At 48.0% G+C, this 27,383-nt stretch overlaps 1 protein-coding gene across 7 annotated transcripts in view; it reads right to left on the bottom strand.

Moving 5' to 3' along the window:
- Positions 1 to 27,383, bottom strand: part of FMNL3 (formin like 3) — a 49,833-nt gene that overhangs the window by 17,775 nt on the left and 4,675 nt on the right. For all 7 annotated transcript variants that reach the window (XM_019724637.2, XM_019724635.2, XM_019724634.2 and 4 more), the window contains exons 2-4: positions 3,398 to 3,481; positions 1,362 to 1,442; positions 1,008 to 1,084 (exon numbers count right to left, since the gene is read on the bottom strand). In XM_019724637.2, the coding sequence (XP_019580196.1) occupies positions 1,008 to 1,084; positions 1,362 to 1,442; positions 3,398 to 3,481 (242 nt within the window). The remainder of the gene's footprint in view (positions 1 to 1,007; positions 1,085 to 1,361; positions 1,443 to 3,397; positions 3,482 to 27,383) is intronic.

The following is a 27,383-nucleotide window of genomic DNA, read 5'->3' as shown; positions in this document are numbered from 1 at the left end:
ACAAGTGGTGGCTGCCACGGACCAGAGGGGAAGGCAGATGAGGTCATTTGGCTCTTTCCACCACTGCTCTCAGGAAGCCCAGGACCCTGGGGCTGGCACCTGCCCAGCGACCCCCACCCCCAGCCCTGGCTGGACTTGTCACTCATGTAAGCTCTCAACATTTGTACCAGGCCCCTTGGTCAGGACCGTAGCCCTGCCTGTAGCTCTGTGTCACGAGTCCCTCACTGTCCTCTGTTCTCTCTCTCTCTCCCCCCATATATATATGGGGAGAGAGAGAGAGAGAGAGAGAGAGAGAGAGAGAGAGAGAGAGAGAGAGAGAGAGAGAGAGAGAGAGAGAGACTGTGGCTGGTTTTGGTTTTACAAAACTGAGCCCACTGCCCTCACTCACTGTACCTCATGCATTAGCCCTTTGCTGCTCAGCAAGTCGGGTTCCCCATCAGAGACTAGAAAAAAAGACTCACACAGTTCCTAGGGGCCCTGGCAATGGATTAGTTGGCAGTACCAGGGTCCATTCATACAGAAGACATTCAACTCGTGGCCCCACTGACTTAGATTTATTTTCCTGGTACTTCAAGAAATGTCTGCTCATTTAAAGATGGTCTCAAAATCAAGCAAATACTCTTCTGGGCACCAAACAGTCCAGAAACGAGGTCTCAGCTACCCAATGCAAAGTGCTCCCCCACCCCCTGCTTTCTCTGGGCTTTCTGGCCCAGCACCAGGCCACAGGCAGACTCCAGACTCAGCTGCTATGGGAATGTCTTCTACTCAAAGCCACAGGCGGAAGACCCCAGGAGAGGCCCCGAGCTTGTCAGCAGCATCCAGTCAGCAGCTGGCAGAGCTGTGGGGGGAAAAAAGCCAGGAAAGGAACAGTCTGAAGCGCTGGGGAACCAAAGCCATTCAAGGGGCACTCTGCCCCCTGGCAGGGAGACAACAAGCAAACCATCCTCAGAGGATACCAGATCCTGAGGGACCAGGTGAAGAGGCTCTGACGGCCAAATCTGACTCACCCAATGTGGTTGGTACGAAGCGAGATCTCCAGCTCCCTCAGTACTTTGGTTGACTCCTGCACTCTCCTCCTGAACTTCTGTAAACATGGAATTTTCTGTCACTGATGGAGGCCCCCAATCCGACTTCACAGTACAAACAAAAGGGGCAGAAAAGGAAAAGGAAGGGCTACAAGAGGGCAGTTAGAAGCCTGCCTTCTCTCATCAGCCAGCCACGCCATGCCCGCGGACTCAGAACCCAGACAGCCAAGGCCCACTGCGCAGAAGCACATGACCCACCCTAAGTCAAAGGGTTTGCCCCCAAACCCCACATGACTATAAAGGGCAGCAAGACAGGGCCTTCCTGCCTCACTTCACCTTCCGAGTTACGCTGGGGTCCAAGAAGCTCTGAAGTTTCTGGATGTAAGTGTGGGGAGGGTTCTTCACCTGGAATCGTTCCTGTAAGGGAAACACACGTGTGCACACAGATGCCTGGAGGCCCGGGGAGCTGAGGGAGCAGAACACTCCTTGTGTTCAACGTGAGGGGACCCAGCCTCATAGAGCTGTAACCTGGCCCGTGACATGGCCCTTAACTGTAGTAGATGCCCTTCCTTGACTTATCCTCAGGTGCTTCCCCGCTGGTGCCATCTTCCCTTCCTCCGATTAGTGTTCCCTGAGCTTAGATCTTTCTATGTCAGTATTTTAAGAGCCTGCTCTTGCTACAAAGATGCAGAGTTCGCAGCGCTGTGAACAGCACCCAAAATAATAAAGATACGATTGGGAAATGTTCACTGCCTGGCCAACCAAGGCAAGGGGAGCCAATCTTTGTAGAGTCCAACTTTCTCAGCTCTGAATCCAGAAGTTGGGGCTGGACTGGTTTTGCAGCATTACCACAGCTCAGGGATGCCAACACACTTTCTGCCCCTTGCCCAGGCCCCAGACTCCACATCCAACGCAACCTCAGTGCTGAAGACTGCTTCCAGCCAGGTCATCCCTCCATCTGCTTCCACACAGGGCACAGGACCATGCCCTCCCCATTTGGGCCCAACCCCCTCATCTGGCCCAGGGGAAACTCAGGGAAAACTCTTAGGCATTCTGATCCTATAAGGGCATTCACGACTGAGACATCTGAAGAGTTGGGGGTGAAGGGGCTGGAAAGGGTCCAGGAGAATGATACAATGTTAGGAAATAAGACCTAAAACAAAATGAAAGAAAAAAAAAAGGGTTGAGAATGAGCTGAAATCATGTGACCTAGAAAAGACAGAGATTATCAATTAAAGAAACTCAGTACCAAAGAGCTGCTGTTCTTCCAATCTCAGGCCTATAAATCATGAGAAAAATCTTCACCACGCTCACTATCTCCTCTTAATGCAGAATACAAGGAAATGGGCCGGAGAGGGAGAGAGCTGGACGAGGCTCTCGGAGGCATACTCCTACCTTAGGGCAAGCGGCGTGACTTGGGAGGCAGGAGCCCACGGTTAGCATGTCTGAGCCTTGGCTGCATCACCCTGACTCCATCACCTGCCAGGGTTCTTCATGTATAAAATATAACAGTGCCTTCCTCACAGGGTTTTTGTGAGGATTAAATGAGAAATTTAAATATATGTAAAGTGCTTGGCCCATAATAAGCACTCAGTAAATGTTGGCTATTATGATTTTGTTCAGTGCTTGAAAAGAAATAATAAAGTGGTTCATGCTAGGCCCCTTGGCAAAGTGCTGGGCAAACACACCGCGTGCACTGTGCCCGAGGAGGCAGTAGAAGCCAGTGCTCCTAGCCCTACAGGCAGGCCTGACTCTTGACTTTGACCTTCAAATGTCTGCAGGGGAAAAGGCCAGGTGGTAGGGGTTAGTTCTTGGTTCTGAGCTAAGTAATAATCTCTATATTCTCTTCCAGTTCAAAATCCTATTCATATAGTGAGAGCTTCCAATCATCGTGTTGTGAGATCTGGGGACAGAAGGTGAGGGGACACAGCTTTCTCATTCATAAAAGCCTATAAATCATGAGGAAAATCCTGCTACTTGCCACGTCTGGGGCAGAGTGAGAGACACACAGTGCTTTGCATTAGTACCCTGCCGGGCGCAGCCCTCACCCTGGGACAAGGCAGAAGAAACAGGCTCTGCTGGAAAACTACCAATCTCTTCCACACTTGACCCTACACCCCAGACCTATACAAACCTCCTTCAGGCTACTACCCATTGGGAAGAAATCAAGACAGCTCTTTGCGGGAGCAAGAGGGGAACTCAGCCTCCCAGCCCTGTCTCTGTGAGCATCCTCCTGGCGCAGGACCTGACCATGGACTGAGGCCGAGTCCAGACCTAACTTCCTCAAGGGCCACAGTCCTTGTCTGTGGCCTGTTGCCGCGTCCAGCCCAAGACGCAATGCCCGCCTCCCAGCCCCGCCCCTCACCCCTTACCTGGTCACAGATCAGGTCCCACTTCTTCTCATTGTCATACTGCCGCAGAAGCCGGGCCTTGTCAGGAGGCAGGTTCATGGAGCTCTGAGGAGAGAACCTGAGTCAATGGGGTTGAACGCTCCCCCCACCTGGAGGAGAGAACAGCGAGACTACGCACGTTTCCCCTCCGGGACCTTCAGTTCACCCTGGCACTCTGTCACTGGTAAGGAAGTGGCGGGGCAGACCTCCTGCCTCCCCTTCATATTTAGTTCAGTTTGCTTGAACAAAGTTTTCTAAACCATACATCGTGGAATCAATTTAGTGAGTCAAGATTGTCTTTATTTTAAATGAAAATGAACAGGTTAAAATAGGACAGATGATACCAGAATTCATGGCGAGTAGAAAGTACAAATAATGAAGCTTTCATAAAGCTTTGTTTCTTTTATTAAGTTTATGTATACGCGTATACATATACACACACACGGGTCATGCTGTGAAATGTGTTTCTTCGCATGGGACAGGTCAAAAAAGTTTGAAAGCCACCAGTTTAAAGCAGAAACTTTTGATCTGCTTTTCCCCCATGGCCTGAGAGATGGGCGGCCTTCCCGCACTGTGCACACTAGGGGGAGAATCCTGAACCACCCAGAGCCTGTGTAGATGCAACCACTCTACCTCTTTGCCCCCATCAGAACACAAGTGAATGAAAAGGACATTAGCATAAAGATAACTGCTCAGAAAATTTTTAGGAAACAACTTATAAAACTTTAGTACTTTAACTATCAATAGCAAGTTACTTACGACACATACAGATAGACACACACACACCTCCCAAAGAAGACACAGTAAAGTGTCCTGACCCCTTGGTGAGACACTAACCTAGAATACAGAAGGACAGACCAGGGATCATTTTATTTTGTTCACTGCTGAATAAATGAATAAAAGTGCAGGTGAGTGAGTGAGTGAAGCCCAAGGCATCCACCACCTGGCTGCACCCAGGCAGCGGCCTTTATCCCCATCCAAGCAAGCTCTCTGCTAACCAGTCCAGCTGCCTATCGCAGGTCACATCCCTTGCCTCTAATGGCAGATCACCGTACCTGCCCACCCCCCATTCCTCCTGAATCAAATACGATCTCCTACCTGAAGTATCATAGCTGTCTGATAACCCGCGTGACTTGCTACAAATCCAGCGCCTTCCCCAGCCCACTGCAGGCCACCTGGAGGGCCTTCCTCTCATCTTTCTCTCCTTTACCGACTGCTCCGAGTTCAGCTCTAACGCTCCGGTAACCCAAGCATGACCACTTGGTTTACCTCTGCTCATTCCCTGACACCCTCTTCCCTGGGGACATGAATTGTGGGCACTGAGGAGTCACACAGGCCCTGCATTACTCCAGAAGAAGCAGGAGTATCTTGAGAGTGGGACCTCCATTTTATAGGAAACGGAAAGAAAATCCGTAAACGTTATTCCTATCATACATATTATGCATTTATCTACACACGTGTTATTAAACCAGCTGTACACTCATCTAGTCCCTAAAGGACAGTCTATTCATATGGTCTCTAACCCCCAATAATGTCTAAAACTGAAGGCACCTAGTGGAGATGAAGTCGCTGGTAAACCTATGGTTAAGACGTCCCAGTCTGAGCTATGGGCTCAGCTCCTGGCTGGAAACAAGGTCACTATGGCTCAAAAGGAAGTGGGGTTGGGCTCCCTCATCAGCATTTAGAAATGGTAGCATTTAGGAATACAGAGAAGAAAAGGGGAAGACACCACAACCATCACACCTCTTTCCCCATGGTTTCTGCTGTCCCGTGAATCTGCCTGAACTTCCCCAACTGAATCCTCCCACTGCGGATACAATATGGATGGCGGGGGTGGGGGTGGGGGTGGGGGAGGTGGTACCAATACAACCCTGAATGTTCTCTCTGGAACTCCTTTGCTAAGGGCCAATCTTGGCATGTCTGTGTGGATAGCAGGACAGGGGTAGGAGGCCACAACCAAACAGGGACCCAAAGGTCAAAGGTGAGCCGGGAGCAAGGTCTCCCTCCTAACCAGGGCCAGGCCACAGCCAGGTGAACCCACGTGAGATGGGAACAGAAAGAGTCCTCAGGCCTGGTTCTGGCTCTGAACACATCCTAAGCACATCACGGTCATCTGCCCATTTCTCCCAAGTTTGTATCGTGAAAACAGTTTTCTATTGTCCCCCGTGGAAGAAAGCCACTGGGGAGCGGGTGGGGGGAGCCCAGCACTACTGTAGCAGACATCACTTCCTGTCTACACCAGCTTCCTCCCTCAGCCGCCCACTGCCAGCTGCTCTGGCCTCGCACTTCCTCACCAGGTGAACTGGTAAGGAATCATTTGGTGTCTTGGGGCTTCAAATACAGAACAAAGTCACCCCCTCTCAGAACCCGAGGCTGAGAGCATGGAAGAGGCCTATCAGGGACGTGGTCACACTTCAGATGCTCAGAAGAAAGGATCCCCCAGAGGAAGGAAGAAGGTAGCAGAAGCACAAATCAGCTCTGGCGTACGGGCCCCCATCCTCCAGTCTGGAGCTCTGGGTGTCACTTTCCAGTCTGTGGTACCAGTCTCCACACTTCTTTGGGGCTGAAGTATGATGCAGAGGAAAGTGAGGAGGGGGAATTCCCCCAGCCTGCAGCAGTCCCCCACGAAATCGGTCGCTGGCTGTGGGGTGGGAACCACCGGCCATGGGGGCAGGACCAAGGCCAGGCCGGGCCAGTTCTCTCCCTGCCAGACAAGGGCATCGGGGCTTCTGCCTCCACCCGATAACGTGCGTGAGTCCAGCAGGGCTCCAATGTCCTGAGGAAGCCACTCTGCCCTAAGGAAGGACAACTTCCTGAGTTCCGGGGACAGCCAGGGAGCAAACCTGACGAGGTTCCGGTCTCAGTCAAAAGTTTGTTTCCTTGACGTTTTCCTTCAGCGGTTCCGCAGGGACTGCGGGCTCTCAGAAGTCAGAAGCTGGGCTAAGTTCTCGCTGCCTCCTCGCTGAGACTCTTGCTGAACTGGAAGAGGCGCAGCTGTCTCAGAGCAGAGGGCCCTGAATGTGGAGTCAGCGCAAGGGCAGCTCTGGGCCCTTCAGAGCTGCCGAACCGCAGTGAGCTCATCCGTACAACGAAGATAATCTCGCTACTTCCCGGGGTTTTAGCAGGATTAAACGATACACGTTTTATGTCTGTATGTGTCTGGAACACTGTGGGTGTCCAACGCAGCCCCCTTCCCCTTCCTCCTGACAAGCCTGTGTAATGTGATGACACACGGGGACCCGCCCTCGGGCTTCTGGGCTGTCTGTCTCTCTGTCTCGGCCTCTGTCCCTCCTTCAGCAACGGCGTCTCCGCACTCGGAGGACAAAGCAATCCTTTACCCCTCCTTTGATCTCTTTCTGGTTTCCTCTAAGACTAGGAGGCACTGAAATACCACCATCCTTGTGGAGGAATAGGGAAACCCCAGGGAGATGGGACACGAAGGGGAAGATGAACGCAAAGGGAAAGCAACTCTGGGACTGAGTCTTAAGTCAGACGGAACCAGCAAGGAGTCTAATAATAAAAAGCTGTAACGCAAAACAGCACAAAGGGGAGGATCTGCTGCCTCCCCAGCGAGGCTCCTCTGGTTCGCTGCCAGTTTGAGGCCAGGCAGTGCCCTGCTCGGTGGCCAACCCCCTCCTGGGTTCTGCGGGAGCAAGGCTTCTTTACTCCCCACCTGACCCTGTCCCCCCAGTGAGGCCAAGGAGCAGGGAGGCAGCTCTGGTCGTAGAGGTTCCCTTCCCTTTCCTGCTCTGCACCCCCAGACAGTTAGCCCCTCCTCGTTTCCTTCCCATTTGCAGGGAGGGAAATGCCGGTGGGGTTGGGGTTTCCTTCAGCTGTGGGCCCTTGGTTTGGGACTCACCCCTGATTTGTCGGTCTCCTTGGGCCAGGCCTGGGGAAAACCCAACACACAGAAATAGGAACCACCAAAAATTCCCAGCTGTTTCTGTTGGTCCCAATCAATCTCGAGAAATCTTAGGAAGAAAGACAAAAATGGCATAGCTCCTATGAGAGGCAAGGAGCGAAATGTCTGAAACTTTCCTGCAAAGGGGATTCTGGAGGCTGTAGGGAAGGCCGGCAGGGGATGTTTATTTTGAGCAAATACAGAATGTGAGTTGGTGGTTTCCTTAATGTTTTCCCTCTCAGAACTACCTCTTACCAAGTCCCCTGTGGCTCTGGTACCCCAAGTGTGGTAGTGCCAGCCCCCAGGCTCAGCCCACTGGGGTGGCGAGGCCTAGGAAGCTGAACCTAGAACTGCCCCAGAGATGAAATGAGGCTCTGTCCTGGGTACCACATGCTGCTGAGCCCCGGCCACAGCTGCTAGCAAAGCCTCTCGAGCATTCACACATCAGCCCATTGTACAGATGGGCAGAAGCGGAACGTAGTGAGGAGGCACAAAGTTTGGGAGTCCAGGGCAACACAGAGGCCCATCCCCGGCCAACAAAAGGACAGAGTGGTAGGAGCAGCCCAGCCTGCCCTCCACGTGTCTCTACTGGTGGGCAGTAGGCACAGCTGTGGCCAGCTGGGCACTGGTCCCAAAGGGCAAGAGCCCAAGGAGGTGGGAAGTATCAGCTCCTGCTGCCTCAGCCCCTTGGCGGCCACAGCCGGCCCTGCCGCAGTAGCAGCTCCCAGACAATGAGAGTTATTTTCAGCCAGCGCTTTAACACAAGCCAGCTGGCCAGTGAGCAGGGCGGGAGGCCTCCTCCACCCAGCCCGCCCAGATGGCAGGCAGGCCCAGCCCATTGCCTACGCTGCTGCTGCCTCTGCGTCACTGTTTGTTTATCTCATCGTTTCAGCACTGCTCCTAACTCCCCCCCAAAACTACAATCCTATCAAAAGGAAACCAAAAAATCAGAGAGTTTGAGCAAAGGTCCAAAAGCTAAAATTAAAAGGTGCGTACATGGGAAGCACAGCAGCCCCGCCAAACACCCACACTCTTCCCCAGCCCTGTGACTGGTGGGCGTAGTGCAGGGGAGGAAGCGGAATGGATCAGTGGCCAGATCTCACTGCAGCCCCCATGGACCGAGGCCGAGCCTGGCTTTGCTGCCAACCCGGAGGACGAAGCTCAAGACTGCTCTCCTCGCCTGCCTCTCTCCCATCCTTTTCAGAGCTCAGGTTTGGAGAAAAGAACTTGACACAGACAGTCTGGAATGAGCCTGAGACAACTGTGAAAAGTTCTGGGAGAAGAATCATATCCTGTGGCAGAAAGGAAATCACAGGAACAGTTCATGACACTTGGCTGGAGGGAGAGGTACCACGCCCCATGATGGATGGGGGTGAACGCTTCAACCAGCCCCCCACACACTGGAGAGTTCAATAGGAAAGGGTGGGCGGCAGCAGTCACCTCCCCGGGCTGCAGGCCTCCAGCCCCGGTGCTCCAAACCCCACAGTCGACGGTGCAGCTCCCCCTCTGCCCCTCATCTCCCTCCATTTGTCACCCTGTGCACAGGAGCTTATGGGTGCAACACAACGCTCCACACACACATTTTGCTCTAGGCCTGAGCTGCCCTCTTAGACTTACGGGAAAGCTGCTGGAGGTACCTCATGACAAAAGACATCAGAAAAGTGAGCGCTCCACGACTTGAGCGTCAGTAGCGGCTTACATCTGGCTTTCTATTTTTGTTTAATTGAAGCTATCACTTTGGGGACAAGCTGCCAAGGGAAAGCCAGCTTTCACAGTCTCGGAGCCCTGTCTGGAGAACGTGCTTCTGTCATCCCTGATGACTCTAGAACCAGAAATGACTTGCTGAGCAGTTACAGGCCAGGTCCTTGAGCAGCCTGGAGGAAAAAGGGATGGGTTCACCAGATGTCTCAGGCTGAGCTCTGCCACTCACACCAGGGAAGTCAGATGAAGGAGAGGTCCTAGAAGGACAGCATCAATAAACACAGAGATGGCTTTGTCCAAACACCACTGCCCCCGAAGCCCCTTCTTCACCTTGGGGGACTCCTCCATTGGATTGCGAGAAGGCTAGGGAGTTGGCCACGTCCCAATGCCAGCAAAGCCCCTACTCTACCTTCTGCCATACTGTCAGCCTCACACCTGGTGTCAGGTAACCTCTGCAAGTCACCTGGTCCCCAACTATGGCTGAGGGCACCCCTTTCTGGCCTACACAGTCCAGAAGTACACAATCTCACATAGAAGAATTCTTATTAGCCCTGAGACCCCAGGCCCTAGCAAAAAAGCCACTGCCACAGCAACTTGATCTGTCTGCTGGCTCCTCAGCCCCTCCTCGCGGTGAGCCAGACCCACGCTCCCCAGTTACGCAGAATGGAAACTATTCTGCTGGGGGCAGCCGGCGTTCCAAAGCCAAGGAGCCTTGGGGCAGAGCCTCACATTCTCCCTGCAGCCAACCAAGGTCCTCTCTTCTCTTCATGATATTCTGCCCTCCGCCTGGGGAACCCGAATAGGCAGCGCCCCCTCTCCGAGGACACAGTATTCCTGGGGTGACATCCCACAAAGGGCATTTTCCTCTGTCTCCAGCCCACAGCCCACTACTCACCAAGACCCAGTGCATCTCCTTCACAGGGTCTCTCACCCACACCTCCCCTTCCATTCCCACTGTCCCCACCAGATGGGCCCTTACTGCTCACTCCTGCCCCTCTGGGGTAACCTAGCCGGCATCCCTACTTCCAGCCTCCACCCACCACCCAACCTGCACGTGGATGAAATTTCTAAACTTCCCAGCATATAAATTATGTTTCTTCTCAGTTCAGGAACCTTCTCTGACTCCTTATCATTTACACAAGAAAACATGAACTCCGTGGCCTGCTGTTCTTAGCATCTTAAAGTAAGAGCTTCAGAGGTAAGATTCTCCCCAGGCTGGTCCCGGCATCTCTGATCAGCCTTATCTTCTCCTGGAGAAATTCTCCCTCCTGGAACATCTACTCTTATAGCATTTGCTTGTAACCAATGTTTCCCCCAATCTTCTGAATCCCTTCCTCTTATAACCTAACTCAAAATCCAACGGCTCTGTGACTGACTACCCAACCTAAAATAATTAGCCCCTCTTCTGAGCTTCAAAGCATAATCATAGTGAAGAATGATATGCAGAGACCTGCTTGTTATCCCCCAACGTCCCCTCCTCATCTTCCACCAATAGTCAGTTGAGCACTTGGCAGCCCAGAATTCACATATTTCTCATCTTCCCTGACATTTAAGTGTGGCTTTGTGACCATATAGGATGCAAGTAGAAGTAGTGTGTACAACTTCTGAGAAGTGTCATTAAAGGGAGGGAGTATACCTTCCTTTTCTCCCTTTTGCTTCTAGCTAGTTGCAATGCAGAGGTAATGGCTGGAACTTCAGCAGCTATTCTGGACCATGAGGTAACCCTGAAAATGGGATTCCAGGTGGGTGAAGCAACAAGAAAAAAGATACCTGGTCACTGCCCTGATATCACGGACCTTAGCATGAATTGAATGTGTTCCATACAGAGTCTTTTCATGTGTGTGCTTCCTCTATTCACAATTAAAACATGAACTCCTTGAGGATAGAGGTCATGTTTTATCCTTCTTTGCCTCATGTGCAGGTGCTTACTGAATAACTGATCCTGCTACTACCTCTCGCACCACCAAGTCTTTTGTTCAGCTCCTGGTTATTTTTAGAGGGGATTATCCAACTTTCCACCATTGTCCTACTATTTCTGGGCTCTCTCTCCTTTAATCTACCGTATGTTCTACAGCCCAAATCACTTTCTTTATATGCTGCTTCTCCCTCAGCAAACTCCAAAACTTCTCATTCTGAGTTTCAACTCTGTCCTTTAGTTCATACCATAAATCTAAGCCACTGCTCTTTAACCAGACTCATCTTCTTATAGCCTGCGAGACGAGAGGGCACAGGGATCACCACCAGCTTACTAACCCCTGTAGCAAGTGCTCAGTAACGATTGGGCAAGTTGAATCTCCCCATAATATACTCCTCTATCCTCCTGTCCTTAAGTTCGCTACTCCATTATACCCCAGAGAGATCGTCTCCTGCCCACGTGCCAGCCATGCCCCTCCATCAGTTCACAAGAGGTTAAATCCCACCTTCTCCAGCAAATGTTTCATAAGTGCGAGTGGCAAGATCTACCTCCCTTCTACCCCCAAACAGCCTCTCCACACATTTACTAATACCTTTAAAATGCGTTCATGGAGTTGTGATTTATGGCTAACGTCTCCACCTTTTCTTGGACGGTCAATAAATATCCTATCACAAATCTCACAGTGCGGTTAAAGCACTGAATGAGGAGCCACACTGCCCTGGTATGAATCCTGGCCACCACTTACTAGTTGTGTGGCCTTGGGAGAGTTATTTAACCTCTATGAGCCTCAGTTTCCTCATCTATAAATGGAGGTAGAAACAGTACCTAGTTCATAGGGTTGCTATGATAACTAAATTAATATATGTAACACATTTAAATCAGAACCTAGGTAGTAAATGTTATACATAATGCTAGATTTTTTTGTTTGTTTGTTTGAATTTTCAATTCAACATTTAGCTGGAAAACAACTATATGCCAAGCACTAAGCTAGGAGCTGGGGACGTAAAAATAAATAGGACAGGATCCCTACATTCTGATAGTTTATACCCAGAGGGCAAGGTAGAGAAGCAAACCAGGGGCGAGGGTAGACAGCACATGTGAGAGACGCAGGTGGCACTGTGGCATTCCAGGAGGCGACAGAGGGGTCAGGGAAGGCTTCCCGGAAAAAACCCGCTACAGGATATAACCCTAAATATCAAGCAGGAGAGAGTCAGGTAAAGGTAATGAAGGAGGCAGAGGGTGATAACCTAGGTAAGGCAACAGCACTTACAAACATGTGGAAGCACAAAACACCACAAAAAGCCCGGGAGTCTCTAAGTGATCTGTGGTAATGGAATGAAAAGTGCCCTATGAGGACATTACAGCAGGCAAGGAACAGCCAGATGACAAAGGCTCTTAGGAGCTAAGGCGAGGAGGTGGGCATGAGCAGAATAATAGTGATGCTGCCACCAAAACAAAAATAGTAATAATGACAAAAGTTATCATTTATTGACAGAACTATGGTAAGAGCTCTATATGAATCACATCATTTAATTCTCACAACATCCCTATGATGTTGGGACTATGATTATTCCCATTTTATAGGTGAGAAAACAAAGGTTTTGAAAGGCCGAGGAACTTGCACAGGGTCACATAGTCGGTATGTGGTCGAGCTAGGATTTGAACCCAGCTCTGACCCTACAGTTGAGCTTGTATTCCCACACAATGCCTCCTACAATGAATTCGATTAGCCCCAGTCTGTCTGTTCAAATTGTACGCATCCTTCAGACCAATGCACTCAACCTTCCTCGTGAAACCTCCACAAACAACACAAACCTCACACTCCTTCCTCTGAACTGCCTCCTGCTCATCATCATATTCAATCACTCGTGTCTTTGCTGTATCACGTGCTGTGCCAACTGGAAGACCTGTTTTGCCTTGTGGTACCTCTTGTGTATTTACAGAGCAAGGGGAAACTATGGCTTATAAATATCTACTCTGGGTCAGGCACCGTGCTAGACCCTTTAATTACAACATTTCATGGAAGATTCACTTCTCTCTCATATTGTTATTCACCTTTCACATTCTGTACAATTTCCTGATCTAGACTGTATGCTCTGTGAGGGCATGGACTTTACTTTGAACAACATACTTGTTCCTAGATCTGGATGTCTGGAGCACGAAGTTTCACAGACGCTGTGGCTGTTCACGTGAGCAGCAGAGGCTGGCGGGGGCAGCACTCCATTGCACCCAGTGCACAGGCCGGGCACCCAGCTCTGGCTTTCCAGGAGTCTCACTGTAAGTCCATGAGCTTATTATCAAACCATAAAACTTAATGAATCCCTTCCTACCTCCAGACTACATGAGGGAGGGGCATGACTCCTGCTTTATAGAAGGGTAAACTGAGGCCCAGCATAGGCACACATCTGTCACAAGTCATAACAGCTGGGGAGAGGCACTATAAGTCTTCCGTATCTCCTGGCTTTTTCAATTGCTCGCAAATGGGGGTACACCCTGAGCCTCAATGATCCTGTCCTCTTTGGGGAGGAATCATAATGACCCCAGCCTGATCCACGAGCTGTCCTCACGACATTGTTTCCCTCATGTGTTTTAAAGCAGAGCTTGACAACAGAGGTCATAGCTGCATACACCCCAACTCCATCTTTGAGTGTCCCAGCCTTTTCCCATCTCATCTGATTTCCCAGGTAGCCAAACACACCTCTTTGGAGTTAGTCTTCTGAGACTTCCCGCCTCCTGAACCAAAGAGACCCCGTATCTTCTCTGCTTCTCACAATGTCTGGTGTCCTAAGTGGCATATTCACTCAGGGCCATGGAGGGGGAGGAAAACATTACTGAACATCTCTTCCGTGCCAGGCACTTTTCTCACAGGATCTCACTGCTCTCAATACCAACCAGAGATAAATGTTAGGATGCCTGTTTAACTGGGGAGAGAATTAAGAATCTCGGACCAAATGGCTTGAGGTCACACAGTAAGTGGCAGAACCCAAATTCAAACCCAGATATGTGTCCTCTAACATAACTTTTGCCAGGACATGGCTTTTTCTACCAGGTCCTGCCATCTGCTTACAAAGAAAATGAATTTCCACGTCTGACTGTAGGAGGCCCACCCAGATTTGTCTGACAGGCTTTGGTTGATCATTAAACAGCACTTCCCTGCGCAGTGTAACTGGGGTGGAACCAGCGGAACGCAGCGTGTGTGCTGGACACCTGAAGTTCAAGGCTTCTGTCTCAGAGTAAAAGAGTGACCATGCAGAGCAAAGAGACAAGGGAACTCTGCTCATGGACACCACATGGTGACAATTCCCTCATCTCTGAATGGCGTTTCAAACATTCAGAATGCGACAGATAACCCATGGGCTTTGGAATCAGGGATGACCTAGATCTGAATCCTGGTACTTTTCGTGAGACTGTGGGAAAATCACTGCACTTCTCTGAATCTGTTTCTTCACCTATAAAATGTGGTGATACTATCTACCTCTTACAAGAATTTAGTGAAGGGATGAATGACTGGGAAGGACTCTGCACAGTGCCTGGCACAGGAGACGGGCTCTGTGATGGTAACTGGAGGAGCGACTCCCGGAGTTGCAGCCGACTCAAGGTAGCTTTTTAAGCACAGAAGCAAAACATACTGACAACACATACGTATATAGAGACAGCTGAACAGAATAGGTTAAATATATGTATATGTTTATTATTTCTCTGGTTAGAGCCATTGTACACACACCCTTTGACAGGTAAGACTGAGACACCAACAGCCACCCAGAGTATTCACAGAAAAGCTGGGACCAGACTTGGGGAGACAGAATTGAGTCACTGACTAAGGCGCTCTGCTGAGTGCTCGGGGAGAACTCCTCTAACATTCTGGAGGAGACTTTGCTAAATTGTCTTTCATGTTCTACCTTATCTCAAATCCCTCACTTCCCCACTGTCTCCCAACTTCCTCAAGTTAAAACTGTGGTCTGTAAACCTGAGGTCTGATTCTGCTACAAATGTCTGTTTTCGGCCTCCTCAACTGATTTACTGTTCTCAACAGCTCTGCTTCTCTCCGTGTGGCCCTGCGTAAGTCCTGGGAGTTGTCCCTCCCAGTCACTGAAGGGCTGTGCTATCCGTGGGAATATAGAGAAAGGCGTGAGAATCTTTCAGCCTCCAATTTTAATCGACCAGCAGATACCGGTGACTCTCAAATATGTATTTGTATCCCAGACTTCTGTGAGCTTTAGCTTTAACTATCCAACCGCCCATTAGCGCTTCTGTCCAGACTTCTACAGGCTCTGCAACCTCACGTCTCCAACTGGCCTCATCACTTTCCCTTCTCCGTTATTTTTATTCCTGTGTTCTTTTAACCAGTGGGACCGCCATCTAACTAATTTAGCAAGCTAGACATTTGGAAGTCATTCTGAATTCCTCCTTTTCCCCTCATCTCTACCTTCCCAATGTCAAATGTAATCAATCATCAAGTCCTCAAAATGTAACCTTCTTAAGTACTTCTTGACGCTGTCCCATCATCTCCACCATGAAAACCGGCCCTGGGTCAGGCTCCCATTAGCATCACACTGCCAAGCCCCCACCCCCTCAAGCTGCCCACCCCCAATTCTGATTCTCTCCCACAGCTGCCAGACTGACCTGCCCACACCACTCAATGAAAAGCATGAAGCACAGTCCCTTCCACGCAGCGTTCAAAGCCCTCCTTCCTTATCCCTCCAGCCTCTGCTCCCCCCACTCTCTGCCTTCCTTACACCTCACACACTACCAGCCCCAAGCAGCTGCATGAGGAGTCTCTGAACACATCATTCTCTGTCTCACCCTGATGTCGCTGCCCATGCTGGCCCCTCTACCTGGAATGCTTGTCTCCCACACTTCTCCAACTCCTAATTATCCCTAGAGCCAGCAGAGATTTCCTCCTACAGGCAGTATTCCCCTGGCTCCACCTCTCCCCTCTGCTCCCCAAGCCTCTGCGGACCTGCACCATTCAACTTCCTAAGCTGTATATTGCAGTGATATGTTTAATGGGTTTGTCTCCCCCTCTGGGCTGAACTCCTGGGGCAGACAATATCTTAGTCATTTTACTTCTCTGGCACTTAAGACAATTCTAAGTGCTCCATAAATGCTTGTTGAGTGAATGAACAGCAGGCCGCACTCGGCAAGTCTGTGAGAGCTCCTGTCGGTGCCTCTGCCGTCCCCAGGCAGGGAAGATGACACCGTAAGCATTCTCAGTTCTCCGCCCTGAGGCCTCCACACTACCAGGGTACTGATGCGAGTCTCACCTGGCCTGCCATAGGGTGAGGCTGGGGTTAGCTCTCTGCCCTCTTGCCTCTAAGACAACCAGAGGCAGCTGGTACTGCTTTTGCAAGGCTATGACACCATCTTGACATTTCCTTGGGCATCTACAGGCAACAAGTACTAGGTGGTTTCTTTACAATTCATGGAGGGAATTGACTGAGAAGCCAGATGTCACCAGACACTGTCTGGCTACCCCTCAACTCCCGAGGTGAGGCTCACAGCTTTTAACAAGGATATTCTGAGGAAATGACATTAATGCTTTGGGAGCTCACCAGGACGTGTTGCCCCATAAATGCACAAGATTCCTAATTCCTTAGTCACCCAGGATGCCAGCGGTAATTAGCCAAGCCCAAAGAGTAACTAATAACTGCCACTGGCCCATCAGTCTGGAACTCATGCCAGATGCATCAGAAAATAATGTGCAGACCTGAGCACTTTACAAGGGATTCACCAAGTGCCCTGACTGCCAGGGCCAGAGGTTAATGAGTGCTTGCGTGATGCTGATTCTGCTGAGCGGCAAGTAAAAACAAAATACCACAACCACAAACAAGAAGTCTGTCCAAAGAAGGGGCCCAAGCATACTCCGGACACAGAAGGCTCATACAAAGATGCTCCTTCCCGGTTCGCTGTCATCCATCCATTCGAGGACATTGTCTGGGCCTCACTCTAAGGCTGGCATTGAGGGGAGGGGAGTGTGTGACCTCCAATCTGCAAATGAGCTCACGCAACAGTGGCCTCCACCAGCCCAGGGTTCCGTGCAGTTCCAGGAGTACAGGTCTCAACCTTGGCCGGCCTGTGCTGGCTGTGCTGGCCTTGGAAAATGCCCCAGTCCGGGAGGCTCTTACAGTCTGATCCTTCTATGGCTGTACCAGAGATGAAACGTGCAGGCCAAGGGCTACACCGTTTCCTGGAGGTCCTAAGATATATGGAGAGGTCAGGACGAGTCCCAAATCATCAAGTAGGATGGCAAGGTGGCACTAATGTGTGGGGTGCAGGTTAGTGATTTTACAACTCTGAGGTACAAAGAACCAGTCTCTACCCAACAACAGTAATTTACGTTTCTTAAATATTCTCAGTGGGCTCCTTAATATCAAATCCCTGATTTCATTAGTGGTCTTTGAAAATTTCTACTTAAAATTTATTGAGCACCCACTCTGCCAGACCCTGCCCTAGATCCTTTACATATGCTATTTAATCCTCACAAAATCCCTAGAAGCTAAGTAGTAGTATCCTGACTATACAGATAAAGAAACTGAGGCCCTGGCCCAAGGTCACAGAGCTAATAAATGGCACGGCCAGGATGCAAATCCCAATCCATGGAGCCCCAAAGCTCTTGCAAAAGGCCGGCTGAGCACCCAGTCACAGGCAGGAGGAATCCCTGCGCTCCCTGCAGTTTCCCAGGCCAGACTTCCTCCTCCAGCCAAGAACACACAGAGTGACTTCAGGAAATCTTGAGAGAACCAGGCTTGAGGAGCTCTGGAAACACAAGTATCTATTTACAGTTAATCAGCACCCTGCCCAGCCCTGCAGACAGTTCTGACAAGTGGAGCCGGGAAGAGGCAACCACAGGCTCTGACTGGGGCCCACCTGGGCCCCCACATGAGCAGTGATCTGACCCCTGCCCAGACTGGCTGGGTCGCCATGGGGAGCCCCTTCCTCAGAGAAATGCTGGGGACCAGGATCCAGAGTCCACAGAGTTACCCCTCACTATTTCGCTTTTCTCTTGGACCTCAACTCCAAAATTTGCCTTGTCCCCTTATCTAAAATATCGCCCCCCGTCACTCTCTATCATCCCTTCCCTTCTTTTCCATCATGGCGCTTCCTGCTACTTAACATTATATTCCACATCCATATATTTGTTTATTGTTCTCCCCAACAACGTGAACTCTCTGGGGCACGTTGTTGGTCTCTGTCTTTTTTCACTATGGGATCCCTAATGTCTAAAACGTAGAGTGAAGACTCAATAAAATTGTGTTGACTGCGTGATCACGCAATCAAACATTAAAAACTCTACTTCCATCCCAGTGGGCTACGTAAGAAGACTGAATAACACTGACTTCCCGGGCAGCCCCAGCAAACCTGTCGTTGGACCCTAACATCTTCCAAATATCTCCCCCTCACTTCACCCCCAGGCTCACACACTCTAACCTGCCCCCAGTAGGCACTAAATGGAGAAAATGGAGCAGCGCCTAGGGAGGAGACACATTTCTCTTCCAGTTAAATACAGCCCAGGACCTCGGCAAATTAAAAGCTCCCTCTTTACTGAATCCACTCAGCTTTAGTTATAGGTCGCATTTTTTATTTTTGTAACCAGCCAGTCCACCAAATTATAGGCTCAGGCCGCCGGGAGGCACGCCAAACACTAGCACTAGCCTCGCAGAGGCACTGCCCTTTCAGGCCTGAGTGGGGGCATAGGAGTGAGGGCTGAGCACCAGTCAAACCTGAAAGGGCAGAGGGCATGACAGCTGTGCTGGGCAGAGCAGAGTGAGGAGCCTGCTCTCACTCATGCCAACAGACTGCCCAGAGCACAGCCAGATGCAGGGCTCTCCACACGCAGTCGCAGTGAGCTCTTACAACGATAAAGCAGAGCAGGTCAACTGCCTACCACTGATATTCAAACTCCGTCCCAGGGCTGATGAGGTCCTTATAGCCTGGGCCCCACTCACCTTTCTTCTGCCTTTTCAGACATCTCCTTAGCGTCCTTGTCAACTAGTCTGGCATTCCTTCCGTTTCTCCAATGAGCAAAGTTCTTTTCCATCCCAACGCTTACACGGGTTGTTCTCTCTTCCTAGAAAACCCTACCCCCAGCACTTTACATGTGGCTATGACGATGAATTGGGATGGCTGGGTCTGCAAGACTGGAGCAGAGAGACCACTCGGGTGTCTATTACAGCAGACCAGGCAAGTGATGAGGACAACTATAGCAGTGATAGTACACATGGGGCGGGTGAGGGGAGAAGGAGCCCAGAGTGACTCCCAGGTGTCTGGCCTGGATGACTAGCTGGGAGAGGGGGCCATCCCCCCAATACAGTGTGCAAGAAAACACTAGCAGGTAGAAAGTGGCTCACAAACATTGGACACTGTTACTATGCAATGAAATGTATTGAGCAGCTACCACGAGCAAGGCATTGGTAATTACACAAATTATTTACTACAAGACAACATTTCACTCTAAAGCGAGGCAAGACAGATTTGGCAAAGGAAAGGATTAGACCAAAACTTGGTGACTAGAAATGGAAGCTTCTACATTTTTGGACTTCTGCAGTTCCGAGGTAACCTGTGGGGTCATCTTCTAACCAGTTTTACTTAAAGCAAATTTTTCTGATTCTCTAACCTGCAAGGATTAAGCATTTATTTCTGATATATTGCAATCATTCAACATTAACAAACAAACCCATGCATGGCCAGGAACCTTTACCAATTAATCTCTATTCCCTGCTGAAAGCTAGGCAGGAAGGCACAGACTTTTCTAACAATCAGGGGCTCTTCAGACAAAACTCTTGAGAATTGAGTGTCCGTTCTGATCCAAGCTCACCTGTCTGTCTGTAACAGGACTCCTCCATTGCAGCAGGCAGAGTTCCTGGCTGCCCGGCTACAGCTGGCTCATTCTTCCTCTTTAATCCCCTCCCATATGCTCTGGCCTACAACAGCTTCCTCTCTCGGGATCCATACCTGTCACCTTTAAGACCACAACTAGATTGAAGGACAACGACTTGGAGATGATGGGCCCTAGAGAAACACAGTCCTCCAATATTCCCCAACAAAACAAAATTAAATTAAAAAACAACACACAACAAACCCTAACTTCAAGTCCATGCCCTCCTTAGAGCACTGCCTGACTAGCGATCCTATGCCAGGCTAACCCTTTCCTAACTCTCTAGTCCTACGGTACCTGTAGCTGTGTGACACCCATCACCTGACAGCACCACCTAACAGCGTGCTGCTGAAGGAGCGCTTTAAGCTCCCTGGACCTCAGTTTCCACACCTATAAAATGGAGATGATAATAACTACTTCACAGGGTTGTGATAATTAAATGAGATAATGTGTATAAAGAGCTTTGCATGGTGCCTGGCATGAGATTAGCACTCAGTAAATGTCAGCTATTAAAATGATTAGCTATCCGTATTCTTGGCAGACAAGAATCTAGAGAACGTGGCTTCCATGGGGGTCAGGGCTGCTGAACTGATTTGACTTGGAGAAGCTTAGCAGCCTCGAAGCCCAGAGCTCATGTGTATTCTCTTTGCTGACTTCACCTGCTACGGCTCTGCTAAAGCAAAAGGTACAGTTAGCTTTCACTGGCCCGGAAATGAAAGAGGCCAAAAATATACAGCCTGGCTTGTCTGGGGGATCATGTCTACATTTAAGAATTTAAAATACAGCCTCAGGGCAGAAGAGCACCCCTTAGGATTCTTTCTACTCTGAGAACGCGTGCCAAGCTCAGCACAGGGCAGGGAAAGGGCTGTGGCCAGCTGCTGAGTCCACTGGTGGCCTTTCTCCCTCTTGCTCTCTTCTTTTGCCTTAGTGCAGAGAATAAGAGGAACTTTCTTTTTGGCCATAAGAGCTGAGTCCTCCTCTCCTATTTTTATTCCTCCTTTTCCCTTACAGAAGGAATAAAATATATGAGTACATATTGTAAAAAAAAAAAAAAAAAAAAAAAAAAATCAATGAACTCAAGAGCTTGTAGGAAAAAAAGAGTCACGGTTCAATCCCCAACCCTATTCATCCCCTTCCATAGGTCACCCCAGTTACCAGCTTGGTGTTGATTCTTCTGGGCCTTTTTTCTATACATTTACAGATAAACACGTGTGGCTTTATAAAGCATTATATATAGTCTTCTTTTAGTTGCCTTTTCAGATGATTATATTTATACACACAGACACATATCGTCAAGATTCCCATCAGCCACAGCCATTCAATGGGTGCCTACCCGGTGCCAGGTGTTCGGCTGTACAGTGATAAGCATTTGTCAAGTCTCCACCCTCATGGAGTCAACAGTCTGGGAAGACAGGCAATATAAACAAGTAATCAAACAAATAATTTCAAAATAAAAAATAATACAAAAGAAATGAATAGAATGCTAAGACAGAGAATAAGAAGGGAGGGAGGCCTCTCTGAGAGGTGGTATTTTTTACACTGAGCCCTGAAGTATAAGCTGCAGCAAGCCATTTGAAGACCCAAGGAAAGGGCCTTCCAGGAGAGAAACAGCTTGTGCAAAGTCCCTGAGACAGAAAGGAGGCAGCCAAGGGCCACGGCCAGGACTTTGCTTTTTTTTTTAGTACAAAGGGAAGCCATTAAAGGTTTTTAGGCAGGGGGATAATGCTATTTGATTTATATGTTAAATTTGGCTGCTTTGTGGAGGATGGATGGGAGGATGGAGAAAGGGGCAGTAGAGAAAACTGGAGGCCAGTTGGTTGGATGTAATACAAGCAAGAGCCAATATTGGTTTGGAATATCGGCTCCAAGAGGCCATGGCAGTAGAGATAGAGAGATGGGTAGATCAAGATATATTTTTGGAGATAGAATTGTCAAGGCTTGCTGACATACTGAATATGGGGAAGGAAGAAGGAAAAATTAAGGTAATTCCCAGTATTTGCTTTGAGTAACTAGATGAATGGAAAGGAAAGAGATTTGGGCAGGAAATGGACAATCAAGTTATTTCCAATTTTTTACTCTTAAAATGCAGCTCTGAGGATCCTTTCCATGTGCCTTCATGGACATATGTAAACAGTTCTGTAGTGCAGTTTGCTGGAAGTGGGATGGCTGAGTTAAGCGGTATGTACATTTGAAATTGATAGACCCTATAAAATGCCTTCTAATGTCGATACCAAATTACCCTACCATTAATAGTGTATTAATGTACCATTAATGACAACCACGGACATTGTCAATCTTTAAAATTTCACCCAGATAATCAGTATAAAAAGTTTATCATTTAAATGTTCATTTCCTTGATTTCTAGTGAGGTTAAGAAGTTTTCCTTTTCTTTAACTTTTAATTATATAACTAACATATAAGTACATTCTCCTTGTAAAAAAATGTAAACAGTATAAAGCTAAATTCCCTTTGACTCTCTTTTCCTCCCATTATGGTTCCCTCCCTGCACCCCAGAGGTAACTATTGTTATCCATTTTATTTGTATCCTTCCAGAAAATTTTCTATGCATTTTCAAATCTATATATATAATCAAGGATTAAGCATCTTTTAGAAATTGTATTTCTAGCAGTCCTTTTGCCATGAACAAAATATCTAACCAAAAAGTTTTGCTTAAAGCCTAAGTAAGTGACATTTATGCTGAGACCTTCTCCAAGTTAGGTTAAGGTGTTGTCAAGTTAAGTGTAAAAGCATGTGGCATATACTCAGCAAATGCTCTCTTTCCTTAATGTAAACAAGTTAAATCCAGGCATTTGGTGGAGACAAGAAACTAAGCCTTTCCTAAAAGAATGAGATGGGAGACTCCACCCAGCAAAAAACTCTTTTAATGTTGTCCTGAAAAAAACTGTTTCATAATAAATAAGGCCCCAAAAGATTTGAATTTTGCTTCAAAAATGTTGACATATTCTGAGCAGTTAAGAGTGTCAGGTGTTGTTGTTGTTTTGCTTTCGAAAGGCAGAGAGAGGATTTAAGTAGAGAAGTAACCGCTGGAGACCCCCCTCAGGCACGCCCTGGGAAGCCTGGATATTCCCACAGACCTTAGGCCTGCATGAGGCTGCAGCTTTAAAGAGGCAGTACCTCCAAATACATGATATGACTAACCTTTGGGCCTCACTGCAAGGATGCCACTGGTTGCCCTGGCTTGTCAAAGCACATCCTGCCATCCCTACTAGATGTTCCTGGAGGTTGAGGGTCTAGCTCAAAGGGGCAGACCCCACCACAAAGTATCCTTCATCAAAGTTAAATCAAAATGTCCAGAGGTTGGACTATCTCCCCCTGAATGCGAATCAGCCAAGTTTCAATAAGCTCTCTGTTTCGGAACCACGAAGAGGCATCATTGTATCTGAACTAATAACCAGGGCTCCTTCTTCCTACAAAACATCAAGAGTACTGTTTGTATCAAGGAGCTCCTGCCGTGGCTTCTCCTCACCATCTCTACCTTCCCGTTCCTCTAGGCTCAAAGCCAGGGATGCCAGCAGATCCAAGAATGAGCTTTAAACCCCCAAAATACTATGTGTGTGCACATATGCATGGGGGGAGGGAGAATTAGGGGTCACAAGTTTAATCAGATTTTAAAAAGCGTCTGTTACCTAACAGATTCAGAAGCACTGTTGAAAGGTCTCTCAAACATATTCCCAAACTAAAAGAACTTTTACCCTGTTTGAGGAACTAACCAGGAGGTAGGCAGGCAAAGGTCAGCAGTGAAGTATGTACACCCCACGCTGCTCCTTGATAAGTTTTAGGGTCCCTATTGTTATCAGTTTTATTTGTATTGTCCCACACATTTTTCTATGCATTTTCAAATCTATATATATATATGTTTATAATCAAGGATTAAGCATCTTTTACAAGTAGTATTCTAGTAGTCCTTTTAGCGTGAACAAAACATCTAACAAAAAAGCTTTAGAACCCACAGAACAGAGGGAATCAGGCATTAAACCTACAGAAAGAGGTAATAAAAAGAGGTCCACCGCTAGCCTGAAGGTGTAAGAGGAAATGGGAAAACCAAGAGGGCACGAAAAACTACTGCTTTGCCTTCACTGTTACTGCTCTTGAAGCTCCATCCCCAACTGGGACACAAGGCAATGGAGGCGCAGACAATAGGGGAGGATTCTCACCGGGAGAGCTATGAGCTCTGTGATGGATCTTCACTGCGTGAGGCTGCCCTTACTCCTCAGGATGCTTAATATCCCGAGTTAATATCACTAAGGGCCAGGAGCGTCGCCAGCCAGTGTGATAAACAAAACACCCGCACTTGTTTCCCAAAACTCCCTGCTGGGACAATACCTCCCCCAGCTGAAAACCACTTTACCTTCTGGGAACAGAGGTGGTGTGGTGGGTACCGTATATGCCGCAAACATGTACCTGTAGAACCTCGATAGATTACAAAGTATTTCCATTATGTTGTCTACTTTAAACGCCCTCAAAACCTTGTAAGGTAGGTATTATCATCACCCATTTCATAAAAGATGAAATTAGCTCAGAAAAGTTCTAGGTTTTGCCCAAGATCATTCATCTGGAAAAAAAGAAAAGGCTATAAAGCTGGATCAGAGCCCAAGTCTTTGGACTCCAAACTGATGCTCTTTCTTTCAAACCATCCTCAGCCAAGAGTCTCAGACCAACTATTTCCACCCAGAACGGACTTTTCTTCCCCCCCGCCCCCGCCATGTTTCAGGGGAAACACTCGGAAGATCTAGTGATTGGCTCCTCAACTCCCTGCAGCAAGGAAGCAGGTGAAAACTGAGCAGAAACTAATTCTGCTCTAAGCTGTAGGTAGTTCTTAAAACAGGATAACCATCTCCTAAAATACCCAAACACCGAGCTCATCCCCAGCTCTTACTTAGACAGGGGCTGAGCAACTGAAGGAGGGCTGTGATATTCTCTAGTCTAGAGCTGAGCAGAAATGAGCAAGCAGGAGAGGAAGACAATACATACCTTCCCAGTTAATATTTTTAGGGACGCTAGGTAAGGCCACCAGCGCAATTCCAGCCCAGGCAACAATGCGGGCTGAGGGTGGAAAGGTGGTAAAAGAGATGGAGAAGAGGGGGTGGCCGGTTAGCTCAGTTGGTTAGAGTGTGGTGCTGGCAGCCAGTTCTATCCCCACATGGGCCACTGTGAGCTGTGCCTTCCTTAAAAAGAGAGAGAGAGAGAGAGAGAGAGAGAGAGAGAGAGAGAGAGAGAGAGAGAGGGAAGGGACAAGGGGAAGAGATAAGGACAAGAAATGAACCATCACAGGTATGTAATAGCCCTTCCTCTACTAGCAAAATGTGTCACGTAAATAATTCTGCTAACCCCTTGTGGTTCTGAACATTATTTAGAATCTTTCAAGGACCTCAAAATACTTTATAAACTGAGACGAGTATGCATATTTATAAATCTAGGGGTAGGGGAAGACTCCTCCCAAAAAACCCAATCCAGACCCTCCCCTACCCAACACACAAACTCCCACCCCACAACTTTGAAGTGAGGTGACGTTAGACAGAAAAGGTAAGAGAATCTGGAAAGAGGATTCTGAAAGTTGAAAAAAAAGTAGAGAGAAAGGCGGGCGGCAAAGCAACCAGAGCCTCTCAAGGACAGAGAGGCAGCCTGACACCTCCACGTCTGTCTTGGAGGTGCTTATTCTCTGATGCAGGAGGAAAACAGATAAAAAGATGTGATTCTGCCAATGGAGGCAAAAGAGAGACTGGAAACAGGAATTCGGGAATTCTAGCCACCCAATTAGTTCATCTCTATTCTGGAACCCCCTTCTCTTCACTGATGACAACCTTAAAACCCTTAAGTTCCCATCTGGTGTTATTCCAAGAGGGAGCCTTATAGTACCCAGAGGGATTCGGGGTGGGGTGGGGGAGCTGTGTGGCAATAGCACCCTCTCTTATCTTCAAAGAAAAAGGTCCTTCCTCTTCTCTGAAGTGCACTTCCGAACTGGAATGAACCCCCGGCCTTTCCCTGGCACTGCTTCAGCTCAGCTCAGACTTGAGAGAAATGTTTCCCCAGAATGAAGGTGACCAGATAATATGGATTTCGGGCAACCAGTGCTGCTGTCCCCTGGGCCCACTGCAGCCAGTTCTGGGGCAGATGCTTTAGTCTTGACCACAGAATCAGGGCCCTGGCTTTAGTCAGCCTTCCCAGGCCACCTCAGGGGCAGAGGAGGCTCTGTGGTCTCATTTCCTCTCCACCTTGGCTTCTTTTTTCACTTCACTGAAGATTAGCTATTTCCACCACAACCAGTTCCTGTTCTCACCAGCTGTAGTTGTTTCCCCACAGACAGAGCTATGAAGCACTGGTGTGGCTGCCACCTGGGCTGTCCCAGCTGCAGAAACAGACCCAACAAGTCCTGAGCTGAAGGGCTTTTTCATTCCAGAAAAGACAGCAGGGAGAAGAAATTTTAAGAGGCAGGAAGTAATTCTAAGAACACACAGTGGATACACCGGTGTCCATCTTATTATGATTTTAATCTTACATAATAGTTACATAAGAAATGCAAAGTAAAACAAGATACCATGTTTCATTCATGAAATTGACAAAGGTTTTTAAAAAATTAAATCATCCAGTAACGGTTAGCTTACAGAGAAAGGAAGACACACCACAAGTGGAAAAGCCAACTGGTACAACTTTTTTAGAAGGCATATTTCTCAAAGGCCTTTAAAAAGCATATACCCTTTGACCTGATAACGTGACTTCTAGTAATTTATCCTAAGGAAATAATCAGAACTACACACAAATAGTTATGCACAAAACAGTCATCACAGTGTTATTCATAGAAGCGAGCGCGCAAGAGAAATATAAGACAGTAATAAAATATATTATGGAGTACTGTGCAGCCATGAAATCATCATACTGAAGCATATTTAAACAAATGAGAAAATGCTTAAAATAGTAAAAATCAGTTTACAAAACAATATGCAACGTCCATAGTAGATAAAGGTGATTTTAATTCTCTTCTTTATACGCTTCTATACACGTTATACATTTTTCTATGTTTAACTTCCAAATTTGCTTAATAAACATGAATTATTTCGTCATCAGAAGAAAAGAAGCTATTCTCAATCCTCCTCCCTCCCTTTGAGGGCACTCATATGCATTACTCCCTTTTTTAGAAAACCATTTGGAAATGTGTATTTAGGAACCTAAAAACGTATCCTACAAACTGGCATGTTCAATTTTGGGTTTCTATCCTAAGCAAACAGAAGCAAACAACCTAAACGTGCAACAGTGGGGGGTAGTTAAGTAAACAATGGTATATTCACGTGCTGGACCATTGTACACTGGACAATCATTTTAAAATGTTTACAATGATTAGCATGGGAAAACTAATAAAATTTTTAAGAACTGGATTTTTAAAACACATTGACTCCATTTGGTAAAAGAACTAAAGAAAATAATGGATGTTCTTCAATCTAAATCTTCAATCTTTTCTTCTTTCTAAATAGCCCATACTTTTACGAGAATGAGTATTACTTTAAGAGGAAAAGGACAAAAACCTTGAATCTCCCTCTGAGCAATAGAAACATTCCCAAAT

The sequence above is a fragment of the Rhinolophus sinicus genome, linkage group LG02 (genome assembly GCF_036562045.2).
Source record: "Rhinolophus sinicus isolate RSC01 linkage group LG02, ASM3656204v1, whole genome shotgun sequence".
NCBI lineage: Eukaryota > Metazoa > Chordata > Mammalia > Chiroptera > Rhinolophidae > Rhinolophus > Rhinolophus sinicus.
This window is presented reverse-complemented; position numbering and strand designations above follow the sequence as displayed.